General features: G+C 44.9%; 3 protein-coding genes and 1 long non-coding RNA gene across 5 annotated transcripts; 2 read left to right on the top strand and 2 right to left on the bottom strand.

Moving 5' to 3' along the window:
* Positions 1 to 2,709: 2,709 nt before the first annotated feature.
* On the bottom strand, positions 2,710 to 5,511 carry LOC6614689 (alpha-tocopherol transfer protein). Of its 2 annotated transcripts, none has more exons than XM_032727110.1 (6): positions 5,422 to 5,511; positions 3,864 to 4,023; positions 3,713 to 3,807; positions 3,297 to 3,641; positions 3,059 to 3,237; positions 2,710 to 2,992 (listed from the first exon to the last, which is right to left on the bottom strand). In XM_032727110.1, exons 2-6 carry the CDS (start codon positions 3,997 to 3,999, stop codon positions 2,875 to 2,877), a joined length of 873 nt encoding a protein of 290 aa, XP_032583001.1. In that variant the 5' UTR covers positions 4,000 to 4,023; positions 5,422 to 5,511; the 3' UTR covers positions 2,710 to 2,874. The 2 variants fall into 2 exon arrangements, with proteins under 2 accessions (XP_032583001.1, XP_032583000.1); XM_032727109.1 differs by lacking the exon at positions 5,422 to 5,511 and adding an exon at positions 4,226 to 4,328.
* On the top strand, positions 4,997 to 6,475 carry LOC116803272. The gene is made up of 2 exons (XR_004363517.1): positions 4,997 to 5,424; positions 5,483 to 6,475. It is a non-coding gene; the product is annotated as an uncharacterized LOC116803272 (long non-coding RNA).
* A 397-nt stretch (positions 6,476 to 6,872) lies between these two features.
* On the top strand, positions 6,873 to 12,977 carry LOC6614687 (DNA topoisomerase 2). The gene is made up of 5 exons (XM_002039078.2): positions 6,873 to 7,113; positions 8,037 to 8,624; positions 8,682 to 9,105; positions 9,172 to 12,212; positions 12,272 to 12,977. The coding sequence occupies exons 2-5, from the start codon at positions 8,067 to 8,069 to the stop codon at positions 12,593 to 12,595; spliced, it is 4,347 nt and encodes a 1,448-aa protein (XP_002039114.1). The 5' UTR covers positions 6,873 to 7,113; positions 8,037 to 8,066; the 3' UTR covers positions 12,596 to 12,977.
* A 34-nt stretch (positions 12,978 to 13,011) lies between these two features.
* On the bottom strand, positions 13,012 to 15,331 carry LOC6614686 (ran GTPase-activating protein). Its single transcript, XM_002039077.2, has 5 exons — positions 15,066 to 15,331; positions 14,325 to 15,006; positions 13,749 to 14,262; positions 13,473 to 13,649; positions 13,012 to 13,416 (listed from the first exon to the last, which is right to left on the bottom strand). Exons 1-5 carry the CDS (start codon positions 15,169 to 15,171, stop codon positions 13,087 to 13,089), a joined length of 1,809 nt encoding a protein of 602 aa, XP_002039113.1. The 5' UTR covers positions 15,172 to 15,331; the 3' UTR covers positions 13,012 to 13,086.
* Between the last annotated feature and the right edge of the window lie 52 nt (positions 15,332 to 15,383).

The following is a 15,383-nucleotide window of genomic DNA, read 5'->3' as shown; positions in this document are numbered from 1 at the left end:
GGGTCGCTTTGTGTTGTTGCACAATGAGTTTTTACGCGATTTATGCCCCTACTTTTCCAATACAGCATTAATGACTTGTGAAGGGGGATCTAGATAGACTGGAAGTTGGTGCATAGTTTTAGTTTTAGGATTGGACTCAAAAACCATAAATATATCACGTTAATGTCCAATCACTCATTAAAAAACATTCTCGTTTTAAAGGCTAGCTAGCAACCTTTATTTCTAGGAAATAATCTTCTTAACTTAATGTTGGCATATACAAACAACTAAATTAAATTGTATAAAACTATTTAATCAAGTAAAAACGTTCTTGGCTCTATGAAATTGCCATTCTTTTTTTCAAAGCAAATTCTAAACACAAAATGTCCATAAGTGAGATGTTTCAATAGCTCATAATCATATATTATTTCCACTGGCACACACACAGTTGGCAGTTGGTAGTGCAAAGTAAATAAATTTCGCAACCATTTATCACTTGGGAGGTCCTTCGCCGAGCAAACAGACTTCGTCCTGCGGCAGGACCTGAGGTAATCGGTGTCTGTGGCAACAGGACCATAACGAACCACCATTTATGCGGCTTACACCTTCGCCTCGGGCCCGGAATCGTCGTCTTCCGGAGTCAACAAATTGACAGCGAATATTTCAATTATACTGGCCTGGTCCTTATTTATGGAAATCCCCCAAGCCCGAAAACTCCCAACAATCCCCACTTCGAGGGGCAGTGGGAAATTGACCCCCGTTTAGCCCAGTTGATGTTTGTTTACAAATCGCTGGACATAATTTATTTGTTCCCATTGTGTTTTGCTTTTGGCCTGGGATCTGCCTGCAATCGCCGCGTGATAAACTGCCTTCGGTGATAAGGAAACCCAAACGAGGTGTGAGTGAGGGGTTGATTCGGTCGGGGTCACCCTTGCCAGCTCATTAGGAAGCAATTATCCGTTTAGGGTTGCAAACATACCTTCTGGGAGAGAGGGAAAAATTGAAGGTCAGGTACACTGTCAACGGATGTCAAGGACTGTCAGTTTGACACTGCCTTCGGTGACAGTTGACAGCCGGGGAACGCCCACAAATGTGTCGTCTGGATAATATGGCCAATTTCGGAAGTGAGCTGCAGATGAGTTCGAAATGAGGAAGTTCTTTGGGGAATTGGGCTGACTGCATGTCCAATTGAGTTCAGAGCATACTAATAGGAGAGATACACAATGAGCTAATTAGAAATCAAACAAGTACCAACTACGGTTCCCTTTAAAGTTAATAATCCTGAGAACTATCTGAGTGGTTGTAAGTGATTTTGGATACTCGTTAGCTCAATTTGCAATGAATATTCTTTAGTTACTGGTCAAAAAAATGTCTGTCGTGTTCGGAATGATATATGTATAGATCAAAAACCCCAAGATATTGGCTACTTAAAAGACAACACATGTTGAAGAAGGCGAATCCCTTGCCCCTTCTGACCGCCTTCTTTGTTTTTCAATAAAACTCGAATAAATTCAGTTTGCCAGCCATAAATTATGTCCAGTTCGGTTTCGCCTCACACACGTGTTGCCAGAAGCCAGAAGCCAAAAGCCGAAATGCCAAAAAGCCAACTAATAACGCGCATCGGTCGTGCCCCCCAAATGTAGGCTATGCGATGTGTGTTTTTTGTCCGAATGTTTTTTCCGTTCTGACTGCCACTGTGTTACTGTCCCCCCATAAATATTTGCGCAATAAATTTTTTAATCTTGTCGCTTTAATCGCACAAATGTCGCTGTCCTTTATACTCACACAGCTGTCCAGCACGCACACAGATTATGGCCACCCCCATCCCCACAATCGAGCAACATACACATAATACACATAATGCCAACCTAGACCCCCGGTAGCACCGAAATCAATTTCACTATCGTTGACCAAACGGAAAAGCAAGGCCACTGGGGGGAAGAGAGGTGGCAGGATACTGACTTTGGATACCCTGCACTTGGACGGACAAATCTGTGAAGCAATATACTTTTAACAGAAAGCTAACATTTAAATTTATATACTTAATTTCAGTTCATAAATAGCCTATGCTCTCAACTCTGAAGTACAACAAAATATTAGTTTCTAAATCTTAACCATAAAATCTAATTGACAATACAGAGTACCTTTAAGTCGAGAAAGTAATTTTTTTTTACCGTTTTTTACGCAGACGGCAATGACTTCCGGGGGTCGGAGGATGGCGTTGAGACAACGGGATTCAATAAAAAATATCTAACATATTCGCAACGGTCAGATGGAGGAATCCAAATCTCTAGCACCCTCCCTCTGTCCTTCGAGCTCGATCTCCCCTCTCGCTCACATCCGGTGACAGGACGAGTGCAAACATATTTATGGCTACCGACTGCATTTTATGCGTTGTCCAACACTCAATTACCATAACGGCGAATGGTCGTGTGGCTAGTTGTCTCGCTCTGGCACCTAACTCACTTTGCATACGAATCGCATAAAACTCAAAGGACCAATATGCCATACATCCTAACCGAAACGAATCTTTTGCGGGCTAGCCGGGCCATTTGATTCGGTTAGGAACAAATTATTATTGCCTATTGCCCCAAATTCGGTCGTGATAGCCGATGGGTCATTGATGTGACCGCCATATGTATGAAGCATTACGGTTTATGTCGCTTCTAACCTCAAATTGTTGGGAACGAACCTCAAATGGATTGTTTGGTGAGTAATATTACATTGAGGTCATTTTCGAAATTCTTTAATTTTTAAAATATCACCTACTTTGCTTCAATTGATTATGGTATCATTACATAACATTTAAGTAATACAAAAATACAAGTAAGTTATTCTTCTTCCCCCTTAATGCGTAGTGGAACAAAACATATCACTTTAATCAAGGCATGAAGCCTAGTCAAAGATGAATCCCAGTTGCTCCATATCCTTTTGGACACTATTGCCCGAACACTGCTCCTTCAGCATATCCAACCAGAGCGTATAAGAGTAGTCCTCGTGCAAGCCACCATAGCTGAAATGGTGCAAGTTTAAATATATCTGACTAACTATTTTATAAAAAAAAACCCATTTTACTTACCGCTTGGGAAGATGCTCTGGGTTGATGTGTTTGTGCAGGGAAGTCATGTCACTGCCATGGATGTATAGCTTTTCTCGCATGGCGGCGTTGAGGAAAGGTTTAAATATCTTGAATGCCGCGTTGAAGAGCCAATTCTGGTTTACAATATGAAGGGCGGATGTTCTAATGGGCATGGAGGTCTGCAAGCGAAGTGGAGGTTAAAAAAGTTATTGCAAATATTGTAAATGAGTTATCCTACCACTAGCAGAGCAATCATCTTCTGAGCCACGCTGGGACTCAGGTGGAGTATGTGTTCCAAGCCCAGGTCCTTCAGATCGAATATTCCCACTCCTCCGACAATCTGTGAGATGGGTTCCAGGCTGCCCAGTTCCTGCAGGACAATGGTGGCGCGGAATATATCGTCGACGGTTACTCGATTGGGTCGCCACAGTCCGAAGCGGTAGATGAGTATCCTGTGGCCATGTTGATCCCGATAGGGAGTCACTGTCAGGATGTCCGATTGCCCAACGTGTCTCAGGTCCAGAGGACGAACCTTCTCATAAAAGCTTTTGTTCTGCTCCCGAAACTTGTAGTAGCTGCAGAGCTGAAAGGGAAATGAGTTATTGCATTTACCTAATATATCATTAAAATTAAGATTTCCCCAAGTTTTCTTACCAATTTGTAACTGGTCTCGATTTTCCAGTAGCGGGCCCTTAGGAACTTCTCCAGGTACTTCGCATCACTTCTGTGTGGCTGGCATTCATTGTGTTCTGGAGAGGTTTTGTTCAGATGAATTGTACCTCTTAAACAACGGACTATAACGAACCTAGTATGTAGTTACGGAATTGTTCGATGACCTTGTCCTTGGAACTGGGACACTCGCCCTGCTCCTGGGCAAGTCGGCGGATGTGCTCCGGAACCTCCTCCTCGGTGATGTTTAGCTTGTGCTCGATGGTGGGCATGGTGCCGCGTCCACTGGTGGTCGTCTAAAAAAGGCACAAACTATATATACAAAGTGGCCATAAGGGGGTGGTGCACTGATAAGCGCTTTTCACTCGCGCAAAATGTAAATAAACATAAATCCGGTTGAGAAAAGCGCAATATGACTGTTCCCGGCTGTCTCGTTGTTAACTATATTTCGCAAACCAGATTGACATTTAAATTTCAGGGCGATTTTCTCGTTGTTACCATTGATGGGCTGCGATCCGCTCGACTCCAAGTGTGAAACTGAGCCCCGATCGGAACCAGAATCGGGCCAAGTGGTGCCAGTCCCAGGCGAAATGCTGTTTCACTTGTCGTTACACATGTACGAGTATGTATGCGACCATTAAATATTAACTAGAAACCGAACAACAATGAACATTGCGATAGCGCGAAGGAGACAGCCGATGAGTGATAACAGTGTGTCACTGAGCTCGAGCTATATTTAGTGAATCTGCTGTACTTAATTGATGTAGCGGAAATCCACAAGAATTATAAACACTAAAGTATAAGTAAAGTGTTGTGCAATTGCTCAGTTTTGGCTGCACTTGGTTTCTAGAAATATTGCCTTTGGGTTTGTTTGTTTCAGCCATCAATACAAAAGTAGGTACATTTTAATTGTACCCTACTTGACTTGCACTTAAAAACAATGTATGCATAATTAAATCATTAAAATTTTTAAAATCATTTAAAATATATTAATACAATACCAGCAATTAGTACCGTTACATTGCTAGTTTAATCTTGGAGGAAACTTTTTCGGGTTGCTTAGTGTTCAGCATCAGCCTCAAAATATGTGCTCTTGCTAGGTGTACTTCGATCTGGCCTTGGCCGGATTTCCCGGTTCTTATCCCTATACCCGAATCGCAGAGCCAGACCCAACCTTGCCCCCGGTGAACCCCGCGATTGTAGTGCAGCCACTCCCTGATAAGGCATTATCAACCGCGTTCCCAGTTCGCCAATGTCTAATCGGGTCGCTTGGGGTCTGTGCGGTGCAGTGTTGTGTGAGTTCGACACGTATTTGGCAGATACTGTGAGATGATGCCACCGCGATCTCAAAGTGCACCACACACAAATTTCACACGTGGTGGCCGTTCAAAGTGCCTGGGTCAATATTTAATCATATTCAACAAATTCCAACTAATTACACATTATGCACTTTTAAGTACGCCTGATTGCAGTGCTGTGTCCCAGCCAGCACTCGTACTCGTAGTTCGGTTCAAGTGTTAATGAACTCGCCATTGTTGTCGTTAATTGTCTACATGGATTTGATAATCCCAAGATAATCACAAGAATAGTGGGCCCATTAGGGTGTTTGATAATAAGCGATTATTTCGCAGCCCCGCCTGCCGGCAACACCTGTTTAAATCGCCCCATTAGCTCGGGGTCTCCACTTTCATTACCAGGTAATAATCCAATCCGAGTGGCGGTTACTGTTTCTGTTCACGGTTTCTATTTTTCCAGCTGTCAGTACGGGGAATCCGACTCAACGTAGATCGCACACAAGTGGCAACGCAGAAGCTTGGAATGAAACTGAGCTGGGGATCGCTTAGAACAGTAGATTTTATGAACAGAAGTCTCAATGGAAAAAGTCGAGAAAAAGCGCAATAATAATGACTATAAACCAGTATGCGAGAACGAGCAACCAGCATCTGAAAATAGGGAGAGCCAGCTCGATGAAACGGCGATGGAAACACCCTTAAAAACGCAATTAAGTCAAATTTGCAGATTAACAGTACACATTTATTCGAAACAAAATGAAACTAAGTGCTGAATCTAGTATTTATGTTTTTATCTTTTATCTTTTTATCTTTTTTCATCATTTCTTATTAGTTTTGGTTACATGGTAGCAAGTGCATCAATATTCACGATTTCACAAAGTTCACAATTTTCCCATACATCAGCTGAAATTCCCAACTTGGCAGGGTACAAACTGCAATCCGCATATTGAGAGATCTTTGCTGATGCTTGTCAAACGAGAATCAACAGCATTTGAGGAGTAGAGAATATTTCTGGACGATATTCGATGCTGTGCAAGTTCAATGAGCTCCGGTGACGTCACTGTGTGAAGGGTGCTCCACTACCAAGCAGAAATTCCGAGTAATTCGAATGAAACAATGAAATGCTTATCCAGAATCCTCATGTTTTGTTTGCACTATTCAAAACTTGTTTCTGAGCCGGAATGAAAATCACAACGGGATGGGGAGGGACATGCCCCTTTTTGACGTCTTGTTGGGCAAGGTTAGGCAAAATGGCAGAAAGAAAACCCGTTCACTTGGAGCCATGGCCTTACCTTTGGAATATTCATATTACCAGGTGGTTAATTGAAAAGCAATCTGCACTTCAACGGTGCGAAATTTAATTGCACAAATGCAACTTTAGCTGCAATCTTTGTTAATTTTAAGTAAATATAGCACATTGATGTGGGAAACAATATTAAGCATATGAAAGGATCAATTTCTTAATAGTTTTACTTTGTCTTAAATTTTGAATAATATGAATTTAAATCGGACTGTTTTCTCTTACATTTATTTAATGCCGATTCATAATGCATAAAAATAGAAGAACTATTAATTGGAATATTTAAAACCCCTACCTACGACTTCAAAAAGAATTTAACCCAAAAAATATTATTATTCATTGCTTTCTAATTTTTAGAAATAACGGTTGCTTAAGTCATCAACGTGATTGAGATAGAACTAAGAAACCGTGATTTTAGCGGAGTCACCGACAGCAGTTAACAGATTAGCCCTGTTCACAATGAGCGTATGCACCAACCCAAACAACACTGTTATGGGACTTATCGATAGCGATTTCATTCAAACATCGATTTGTGCGCCTTGCCAGCTCTAAAACTAGGAATATCTCTCATTTGTTGTCGGTAGTGAAAAGTTGTTAAATGTGCTGTGCGTATTTTAAAAGTTAGTTGCGAACTGTACAAGTTTTAGCTAAAGGAAGCAGACGCGTGTGGCACGTACAAGCCGAAAATTGTAGTGCACCGCCTCGTTTATCGTCTGCAACTTAGAGTTTTGCCGCGCTTTGGTTGTCGGCGGCAGCAAGAAAACGCAGCAGATACTTGGCAATTTTTTAACCAGGTAAGCAGAAAGTGCTGAATTACAATCGTAGAATTGGGCTGTACCGGACAACTAAAGAGCCCTGTCAATTAATCCTTTAATATGATGGATATATCAATTTTTCGGTGGCGTCGCTTGCAAATTAAAAATGGCGATACGGGTATAGACATTTAGCTGATTTTAGGCCTCAAAAAACCATAATTCGTTGATTTCCTAGCGCGGAGCACGTATGCAGGCCTAAATTTGTTTACAATAAAGTGTAAACGATCGAGAAACCTTAATAAAAAATAATAAATAGCTGTGATTGCCGGCAAATGCCAATAAACACGCACACTTACGCACACACACGGCGCACGCCAAGCGGTGCCGCCAAAGAGACAGGGCTGTTATGTATTTCAAAGTGTGCTGAAAATCTGTTCCCAGTACAGTAGCACTAGGCGAAATAATACGTTTGCCACTTTTCAATTTATCTGCAGTTATTTCTGTTTGTCGCACCCAACCATTTCCCATTTTGGCCAAGTCCCATTCCATTCCAGCTTTCGTCTGAACGGAATTTACGCAATGCGCGGGCGCGCGTTTTGTTTTTTTTTTTCCACCGTGGGTACAGTGCGCATTCATTAATAAAAAATTGCTGAACATCATCAAATACCAACGCACAACTATTCCCGTTAATAAGAAGCCGTTAAACTTATTGGGTGCCATCTATCTTATTTGTTATTATTAAATTAAAAAAAAAAAAAGGTGAACACAATATTACCAATATAACTAATAGCAACTGTTAACTAACTGATGGGTACTGTAGTCTATTGCTAGTAGTTTTGGTTTTTTCTTACTCAGTAGAACGCAGGCAAAGTGATTAATAGTAGCTAAGGCTATGGCTCGGAATAGTTCGGTGTACAATTGCTTCAGCAAATTAACAAACGCCTTTTGTTTACTCTTTGAAGATCCAGCTTAAGCACAGCGACACAAGCATCATGGAGAACGGAAACAAGGGCATGTCCATCGAACAGATGTACCAGAAGAAGTCGCAGCTGGAGCACATCCTGCTGCGACCCGACTCTTACATCGGATCCGTGGAGTTCACCAAGGAGCTGATGTGGGTGTATGACAACTCGCAAAACCGCATGGTGCAGAAGGAGATCTCTTTCGTGCCCGGCCTCTACAAGATATTCGACGAGATTCTTGTGAATGCGGCAGATAACAAGCAGCGAGACAAGAGCATGAACACCATTAAGATCGACATCGATCCGGAGCGCAACATTGTGTCCGTGTGGAACAACGGCCAGGGCATTCCGGTGACCATGCACAAGGAGCAGAAGATGTACGTTCCCACGATGATCTTTGGTCATCTACTGACCTCGTCGAACTACAACGACGATGAGAAGAAGGTCACTGGCGGCAGGAACGGATACGGAGCGAAGCTCTGCAACATATTCTCCACCAGCTTCACCGTTGAGACTGCCACGAAGGAATACAGGAAAAGTTTCAAGCAGACTTGGGGCAACAACATGGGAAAAGCCTCCGATGTGCAGGTAAGGAAATAACATTTCTTGTTTAAGACCATCATCTGATGTTCAGTAAACCCAAAGATCAAGGACTTCAATGGCACTGACTACACACGCATCACATTCAGTCCCGATCTGGCCAAGTTCAAGATGGACCGTCTCGATGAAGATATTGTAGCTCTGATGTCGCGTCGCGCCTACGATGTGGCCGCCTCATCCAAGGGAGTATCCGTCTTCCTAAACGGCAACAAGCTGGCTGTACGCAACTTCAAGGACTATATTGATTTGCACATCAAGAGCACGGACGAAGATTCTGGCCCACCGATCAAGATAGTCCACGAGGTTGCCAACGAGCGGTGGGAGGTGGCTTGCTGTCCTTCGGATCGAGGCTTCCAACAGGTCTCGTTTGTCAACTCGATAGCTACCTACAAGGGCGGTCGGCATGTGGATCATGTGGTAGACAATCTCATCAAGCAGCTGCTTGAAGTTCTGAAGAAAAAGAACAAAGGTAGGGTTTGCTTTAAATGCGTATTTCCTTAAACTACAAGTAATATTTGCTTTGACTCTCTTCCAGGTGGCATCAACATCAAGCCATTCCAGGTCCGGAACCATCTGTGGGTTTTCGTCAACTGTTTGATAGAGAACCCCACTTTTGATTCGCAGACCAAGGAGAACATGACTCTGCAACAAAAGGGCTTCGGCTCAAAGTGCACCCTCTCGGATAAGTTCATCAACAACATGTCCAAGTCTGGCATCGTGGAGTCTGTGCTGGCGTGGGCCAAGTTCAAGGCCCAAAATGATATTGCCAAGACGGGCGGTCGCAAGTCAAGCAAGATCAAGGGCATTCCCAAGCTGGAAGACGCTAACGAGGCGGGTGGAAAGAACTCTATTAATTGCACCCTCATCCTCACGGAGGGAGACTCAGCCAAGTCATTAGCCGTATCTGGTCTGGGCGTGATCGGACGAGATCACTACGGCGTGTTCCCGCTTAGGGGTAAACTTCTAAATGTGCGGGAAGCTAATTACAAGCAGCTTTCGGAGAATGCCGAAGTCAACAATTTGTGCAAGATCATCGGCTTACAATACAAAAAGAAGTACCTCACTGAGGACGATCTAAAAACTCTGCGCTATGGCAAAGTGATGATCATGACAGATCAGGATCAGGACGGCTCCCACATCAAGGGTCTTTTAATCAACTTCATCCACACTAATTGGCCAGAGCTTCTGCGTCTGCCCTTCCTTGAGGAGTTCATTACACCAATTGTGAAGGCAACCAAGAAAAACGAGGAGTTATCATTTTACTCGCTACCCGAGTTCGAGGAGTGGAAAAATGATACAGCTAATCACCATACGTACAATATCAAGTACTATAAGGGTTTGGGTACTTCGACCTCCAAGGAGGCGAAAGAGTATTTTCAAGACATGGAGCGCCATCGCATCTTATTTAAGTACGATGGATCGGTGGATGATGAGAGCATTATTATGGCCTTCTCCAAGAAGCATATCGAGTCGCGAAAGGTATGGCTTACCAACCACATGGACGAGGTGAAGCGACGCAAGGAGCTCGGTTTGCCAGAGCGATATCTCTACACCAAGGGCACAAAGAGCATCACCTATGCAGACTTCATAAATCTGGAGTTGGTGCTGTTCTCGAATGCTGACAATGAGCGCTCCATTCCTAGTCTGGTGGATGGCTTGAAGCCGGGTCAGCGGAAGGTGATGTTCACTTGTTTCAAAAGGAATGACAAGCGTGAGGTGAAGGTGGCCCAGCTATCCGGATCAGTGGCGGAGATGTCGGCCTACCACCACGGAGAGGTATCCCTGCAGATGACAATCGTAAATCTGGCCCAGAATTTTGTGGGTGCGAACAACATTAATCTGCTTGAGCCACGCGGTCAATTTGGTACCCGCTTGACGGGAGGCAAAGATTGTGCCAGCGCTCGTTACATTTTCACTTTAATGTCTCCCTTGACGCGACTCATCTACCATCCATTGGACGATCCACTTTTGGATTACCAGGTGGACGATGGCCAAAAGATCGAGCCACTGTGGTATCTTCCCATCATACCGATGGTATTGGTAAACGGAGCCGAGGGCATCGGAACTGGATGGTCTACGAAGATATCCAACTACAATCCTCGTGAGATTATGAACAATCTAAGGAAGATGATAAACGGACAAGAGCCAGTTGTGATGCATCCGTGGTACAAGAACTTTTTAGGACGCATTGAGTACGTGTCGGATGGTCGTTATATTCAGACTGGTAACCTACAAATTTTGCACGGAAACCGCTTAGAAATCAGTGAACTCCCTGTGGGCGTATGGACGCAAAACTACAAGGAAAATGTTCTGGAAGCTCTATCAAACGGCACCGAAAAGGTGAAGGCTGTTGTTTCGGAGTACAAGGAGTATCATACAGACACCACCGTTCGCTTTGTGATCAGTTTCGCACCTGGCGAATTTGAGCGCATTCGAGCCGAGGAAGGTGGTTTCCACCGAGTGTTCAAACTTACCACGACGCTTTCCACCAACCAGATGCATGCCTTCGACCAGAACAACTGTCTGCGACGCTTCCCCACCGCGATCGATATCCTCAAAGAGTTTTATAAACTGCGACGCGAGTACTACGCCCGCCGGAGGGACTTTTTGGTCGGCCAGCTCACGGCGCAGGCTGATCGGCTCAGTGATCAGGCGCGCTTTATTCTCGAAAAGTGCGAAAAGAAGCTGGTGGTGGAGAACAAGCAGCGCAAGGCCATGTGCGATGAGTTGTTGAAACGTGGATACCGTCCCGATCCCGTCAAGGAGTGGCAGCGCCGCATTAAAATGGAGGATGCCGAGCAAGCTGACGAGGAGGATGACGAAGAAGAGGAGGCAGCTCCCAGTGTCAGCTCAAAGGCTAAGAAGGAAAAGGAAGCCGATCCGGAAAAGGCCTTTAAGAAACTAACTGATGTCAAAAAGTTCGACTACCTTCTGGGCATGTCCATGTGGATGTTGACAGAGGAGAGGAAGAACGAGCTACTCAAACAGCGCGACACCAAACTCTCAGAGTTGGAAAATCTCCGCAAGAAGACGCCGGAGATGCTTTGGCTGGATGATTTGGATGCCCTCGAATCGAAGTTAAATGAAGTAGAGCAGAAGGAGCGCGTGGAAGAGCAGGGGATCAATCTCAAGACTGCGAAGGCTTTGAAGGGCCAGAAGTCTGTCTCAACAAAGGGCAGAAAGGCTAAATCAACAGGATCCGGAGCGGGTACCTTAGACATATACCCAGATCCCGATGGAGAACCCGTGGAGTTTAAGATCACCGAAGAAATCATTAAGAAAATGGCAGCGGCTGCCAAGGTAGCTCAGGCGGCCAAGGAGCCGAAGAAACCCAAAGAGCCCAAGGAGCCGAAAGTGAAGAAGGAACCGAAGGGCAAGCAGATTAAAGCAGATCCTGATGCCAGCGGCGGCGAAGAGGTGGACGAATTTGATGCAATGGTCGAGGGCGGCTCTAAAACCTCACCCAAGGCCAAGAAGGCGGCTGTCAAGAAGGAGCCGGGAGAAAAGAAGCCGCGCCAAAAGAAGGAGAACGGCGACGGGCTCAAGCAGAGCAAAATTGACTTCAGCAAGGCCAAGGTAAGTGTTTAATTACCCAAATCCGTATTTAATTGTAAATTAACATTTTTCCTCTTTAGGCGAAAAAGAGCGACGATGACGTGGAGGAAGTAACTTCTCGTGCAGACCGTCCTGGACGTCGACAGGCCAGTAAGAAGATAGACTACAGCTCGCTCTTTTCGGATGAGGAGGAAGACGGTGGCAACGTTGGCTCTGATGATGATGATGACAACGCCAGCGATGATGAATCGCCCAAACGTCCAGGCAAGCGAGGTCGAGAGGATGAGAGCAGTGGGGGAGCCAAGAAGAAAGCTCCGCCTAAGAAGCGGCGAGCTGTAATTGAAAGCGATGATGATGACATCGAGTTTGATGATGATGATTCTGATTCTGATTTCAATTGTTAAGAAACACAAGATATTGATAGAAGTATTTAGCAAGCAGATCGACTCTTACAATCAGCATTATCCGAATCGAGAATCTCGAGGAGGCACTTTTTTGCGGACTTGCTCGCCACGATCCTTTGTTATTTTATAATCTTTCAATGTTCTCCTCGATGTTCATGTCAATGTTTTGTAATTCGTGTTTTTAATTAACTTTAGATAACCACTTCGCTACATTCGTTTACTGTAGCTGATTCTGTGTTCCAGAGCAGCAAGAAAGCCACCAAGAGAAATTTACAAACATAATATCAATGTATTAACATGTTCCATAAAGATAGTTTGTAGTCTCATACCAGTTTTCTTCATGTAAATAAATCAATTTTGCCGAATGGCTAATACTTTAAAAGTAAATTGGTTTTATGGGTAATAAAAAAACACTGTTACGGGATATTAATAATACGATTTTATTCGCCAATGATACACACATCGGAAAGTGGGAATTATAGGTAATCTCTTTACGATTGCGCACCCTCCAGGAAAGTCTTGAAGGAATTCTTAACGTTGTCGTTGGCAAACGTCGGTTGCTTGAGAGCCTCGCGCAGAGCAAATCGACAGCTCTTGACATCGTAGTCCGAATGGAATGCCTCCTTGCAGGGCAACAAACGGAGCTGCATCAGTACATAGTTGAGCACACGGGTCTCCTGCTTTGTCTTGATGGCGTAGTCAAAGGTGGCCTGGTACAAGGAGACGGCCAGATCCAACGCAGCTTTCGAGGATTTCGACAAATGCGCGCACTTCAAGGTGGTGAAGACGAGCAGCAGCAAATGGTTGTCGCCGGTGAATTGCTGTACAAAAATGTTATGTTACTCTAATCGCTTTCAATTTATTAAGAATAACTTACGTTGACAATCGACTTCAAAGCCTCAAGCTTGTTAACCATATCTAGCGAATCGAAATCTTCCTGCGAGCAGGGTGTCTGGCTCAAACAGAACTTCTCTGGAGTGCATTTTTGTCTGATCGTCTTGTTTGCGACCGCAAAAGTTTCGCTGGTCATCGAGTTGGTTGTGTCGTTAAACATCTGTTCAAATTTAAAATTTAAGATAATTCGATTAATTGCTGTTTCCCTAAGAGTTACGAGTATATACCATTTGCACAGTACTCCGAAGTATAAACTAACCTTGGTCGTGAAGGCATTCGTAGTGACATAGGCAGTTTCCTCCGCGACGTTGCTGTACTCCCCGTCATCCTCGTCGTCCTCGTCATCCTCGTCGTCGTCGTCATCCTCGTCGTCCTCTTCATCCTCGTCGTCCTCCTGTGCTTCTTCGGTAGTATCGTTGGCGTGCTCGTGTACTTCCTCTTCGTCTTCGTCCTGCTTGTGATTCTCATCTACCGAATCCTCCTCTTCCTGGTGCTGAAACGGTTGCAGTGCGGCAGCAGTTGGCAACTTACTCATCTCGCTGATAATCTCCTCGCTACCAGCTTCTCCAAACCAATTGCCATCTAGGTTCAAGATGCGCAGCTTGGGCTTATTTCGCATAGCATTCACCAACACCAAGCCGCCGTCGCTGTTGATTTCGTTAAAACCTAAATCGATAACTTCCAGTTGTTCGTTGCCTCTCTCCAGAGCCTCACCTAAGTGGTAGGCGCCATTGGTTTGGATCAGGCAGTCTCCAAAGCTCATTTCACGCAGCCTGTAAAGCAAAAAGATATCACATAACACTCTCGCTCATCAAAAACTGTATAACCGACTCACAGGGGCAAAAAGGGAAGAACCTCAGCTATTTGTTCAGCTCCATTGGACTTTAGAGTATTGTCGTTCATGTTTAGCACTCGCAGATGAGGGTTATTCTTGAAGGATTTGGCCAGGGCCTCGACGCCTTTGAAGTAAATAGAGTTTTGTTCCAGAACAATCTCCTCAAGGGTCTTGAGGGTTTGGAATGTGGTTGCCATGGCCATAGCACCGGTATCCTCGAGACGATTGCGTGGGCCCATGAACACGCGCAGCTGGAGCGGGAAGCCCGCCTTGTTGGCATTGGCATGCAGATCGATCAGAGCCTGGGACAGCATACTACCGCCCTCGGGACCCAGGCCACAATTGCACAGCAGCAGCTCCTGCAACGAGTAGCAGACCGGGGATCGCAGAAACTTCTCCAAGCCTCGCATGCCATTCGGTCCTAAGGCATTGTCGCTGAGATCCAGGACTGTCAGCTTGGCGCCCGCGACAATTAGCGCGGCTCCCAGGTGCTCGAGCGCTTCCGGAATCTCCGATTTGAGACGACCAGTGAACAGGTTCTTCCACAGCGCCTTCCGAAACTCTGGATGACGCTTCAGACCCTCTCCAATCGCCTTGGCGGCCTCAACGCCCAGTGTGTTTCCGTCCAGATTCAGATAGTGCACGGTGGTCTGTTTGTTAAGGGCATCCACCACTTCCTGGACTGTAAAAAGCCTTAGTATAGCCACTGCATGAAGCACCCAAAGCGTCACCCAAACTCACCATCGTCAGCTGTGCTCCAGGAACGCGCCTTGTTCTCGAATGAGATTCCCCGCTCCTGGCCCAGTTGGGCGGCCATGTTGACGAAGTTAAAGGTGGACAAGGACATGGTTGCTTTTAAGTGGAATTATTTTATACGAGTGTATGTATATAGGTTGCACTGTACTTTGCGATTGCAGCCGGCTTGCGAAATTTTAACCTCGCAAAAATGGGCGCTAGAATTTTGGCATTGCTTGGTATTGTTTGCCGGCAAGGGTGGTCACACTAATCACAACAGTGATGCTGAACGCAAAACAGGGTGATGCAGATCTGGTTGTGACT

Source organism: Drosophila sechellia, chromosome 2L (genome assembly GCF_004382195.2).
Source record: "Drosophila sechellia strain sech25 chromosome 2L, ASM438219v1, whole genome shotgun sequence".
NCBI lineage: Eukaryota > Metazoa > Arthropoda > Insecta > Diptera > Drosophilidae > Drosophila > Drosophila sechellia.
This window is presented reverse-complemented; position numbering and strand designations above follow the sequence as displayed.

Bases quoted from the DNA above. Each gene is read 5' to 3' on its own strand.
- LOC6614689 (XM_032727109.1), bottom strand. The intron at 3,642-3,712 runs GTAAGAAAACTT...TTTCCCTTTCAG, and splicing joins TCGAGACCAGTTACAAATTG to CTCTGCAGCTACTACAAGTT. The intron at 3,238-3,296 runs GTAGGATAACTC...CTTCGCTTGCAG, and splicing joins AGATGATTGCTCTGCTAGTG to ACCTCCATGCCCATTAGAAC.
- LOC6614687 (XM_002039078.2), top strand. From the start codon at position 8,067: ATGGAGAACGGAAACAAGGGCATGTCCATCGAACAGATGTACCAGAAG. The intron at 8,625-8,681 runs GTAAGGAAATAA...GTAAACCCAAAG, and splicing joins GAAAAGCCTCCGATGTGCAG to ATCAAGGACTTCAATGGCAC. The intron at 12,213-12,271 runs GTAAGTGTTTAA...TTTCCTCTTTAG, and splicing joins TTGACTTCAGCAAGGCCAAG to GCGAAAAAGAGCGACGATGA.
- LOC6614686 (XM_002039077.2), bottom strand. From the start codon at position 15,171: ATGTCCTTGTCCACCTTTAACTTCGTCAACATGGCCGCCCAACTGGGC. The intron at 15,007-15,065 runs GTGAGTTTGGGT...GGCTTTTTACAG, and splicing joins CTGGAGCACAGCTGACGATG to TCCAGGAAGTGGTGGATGCC. The intron at 13,417-13,472 runs GTAAGTTATTCT...ATTTTTGTACAG, and splicing joins CTTTGAAGTCGATTGTCAAC to CAATTCACCGGCGACAACCA.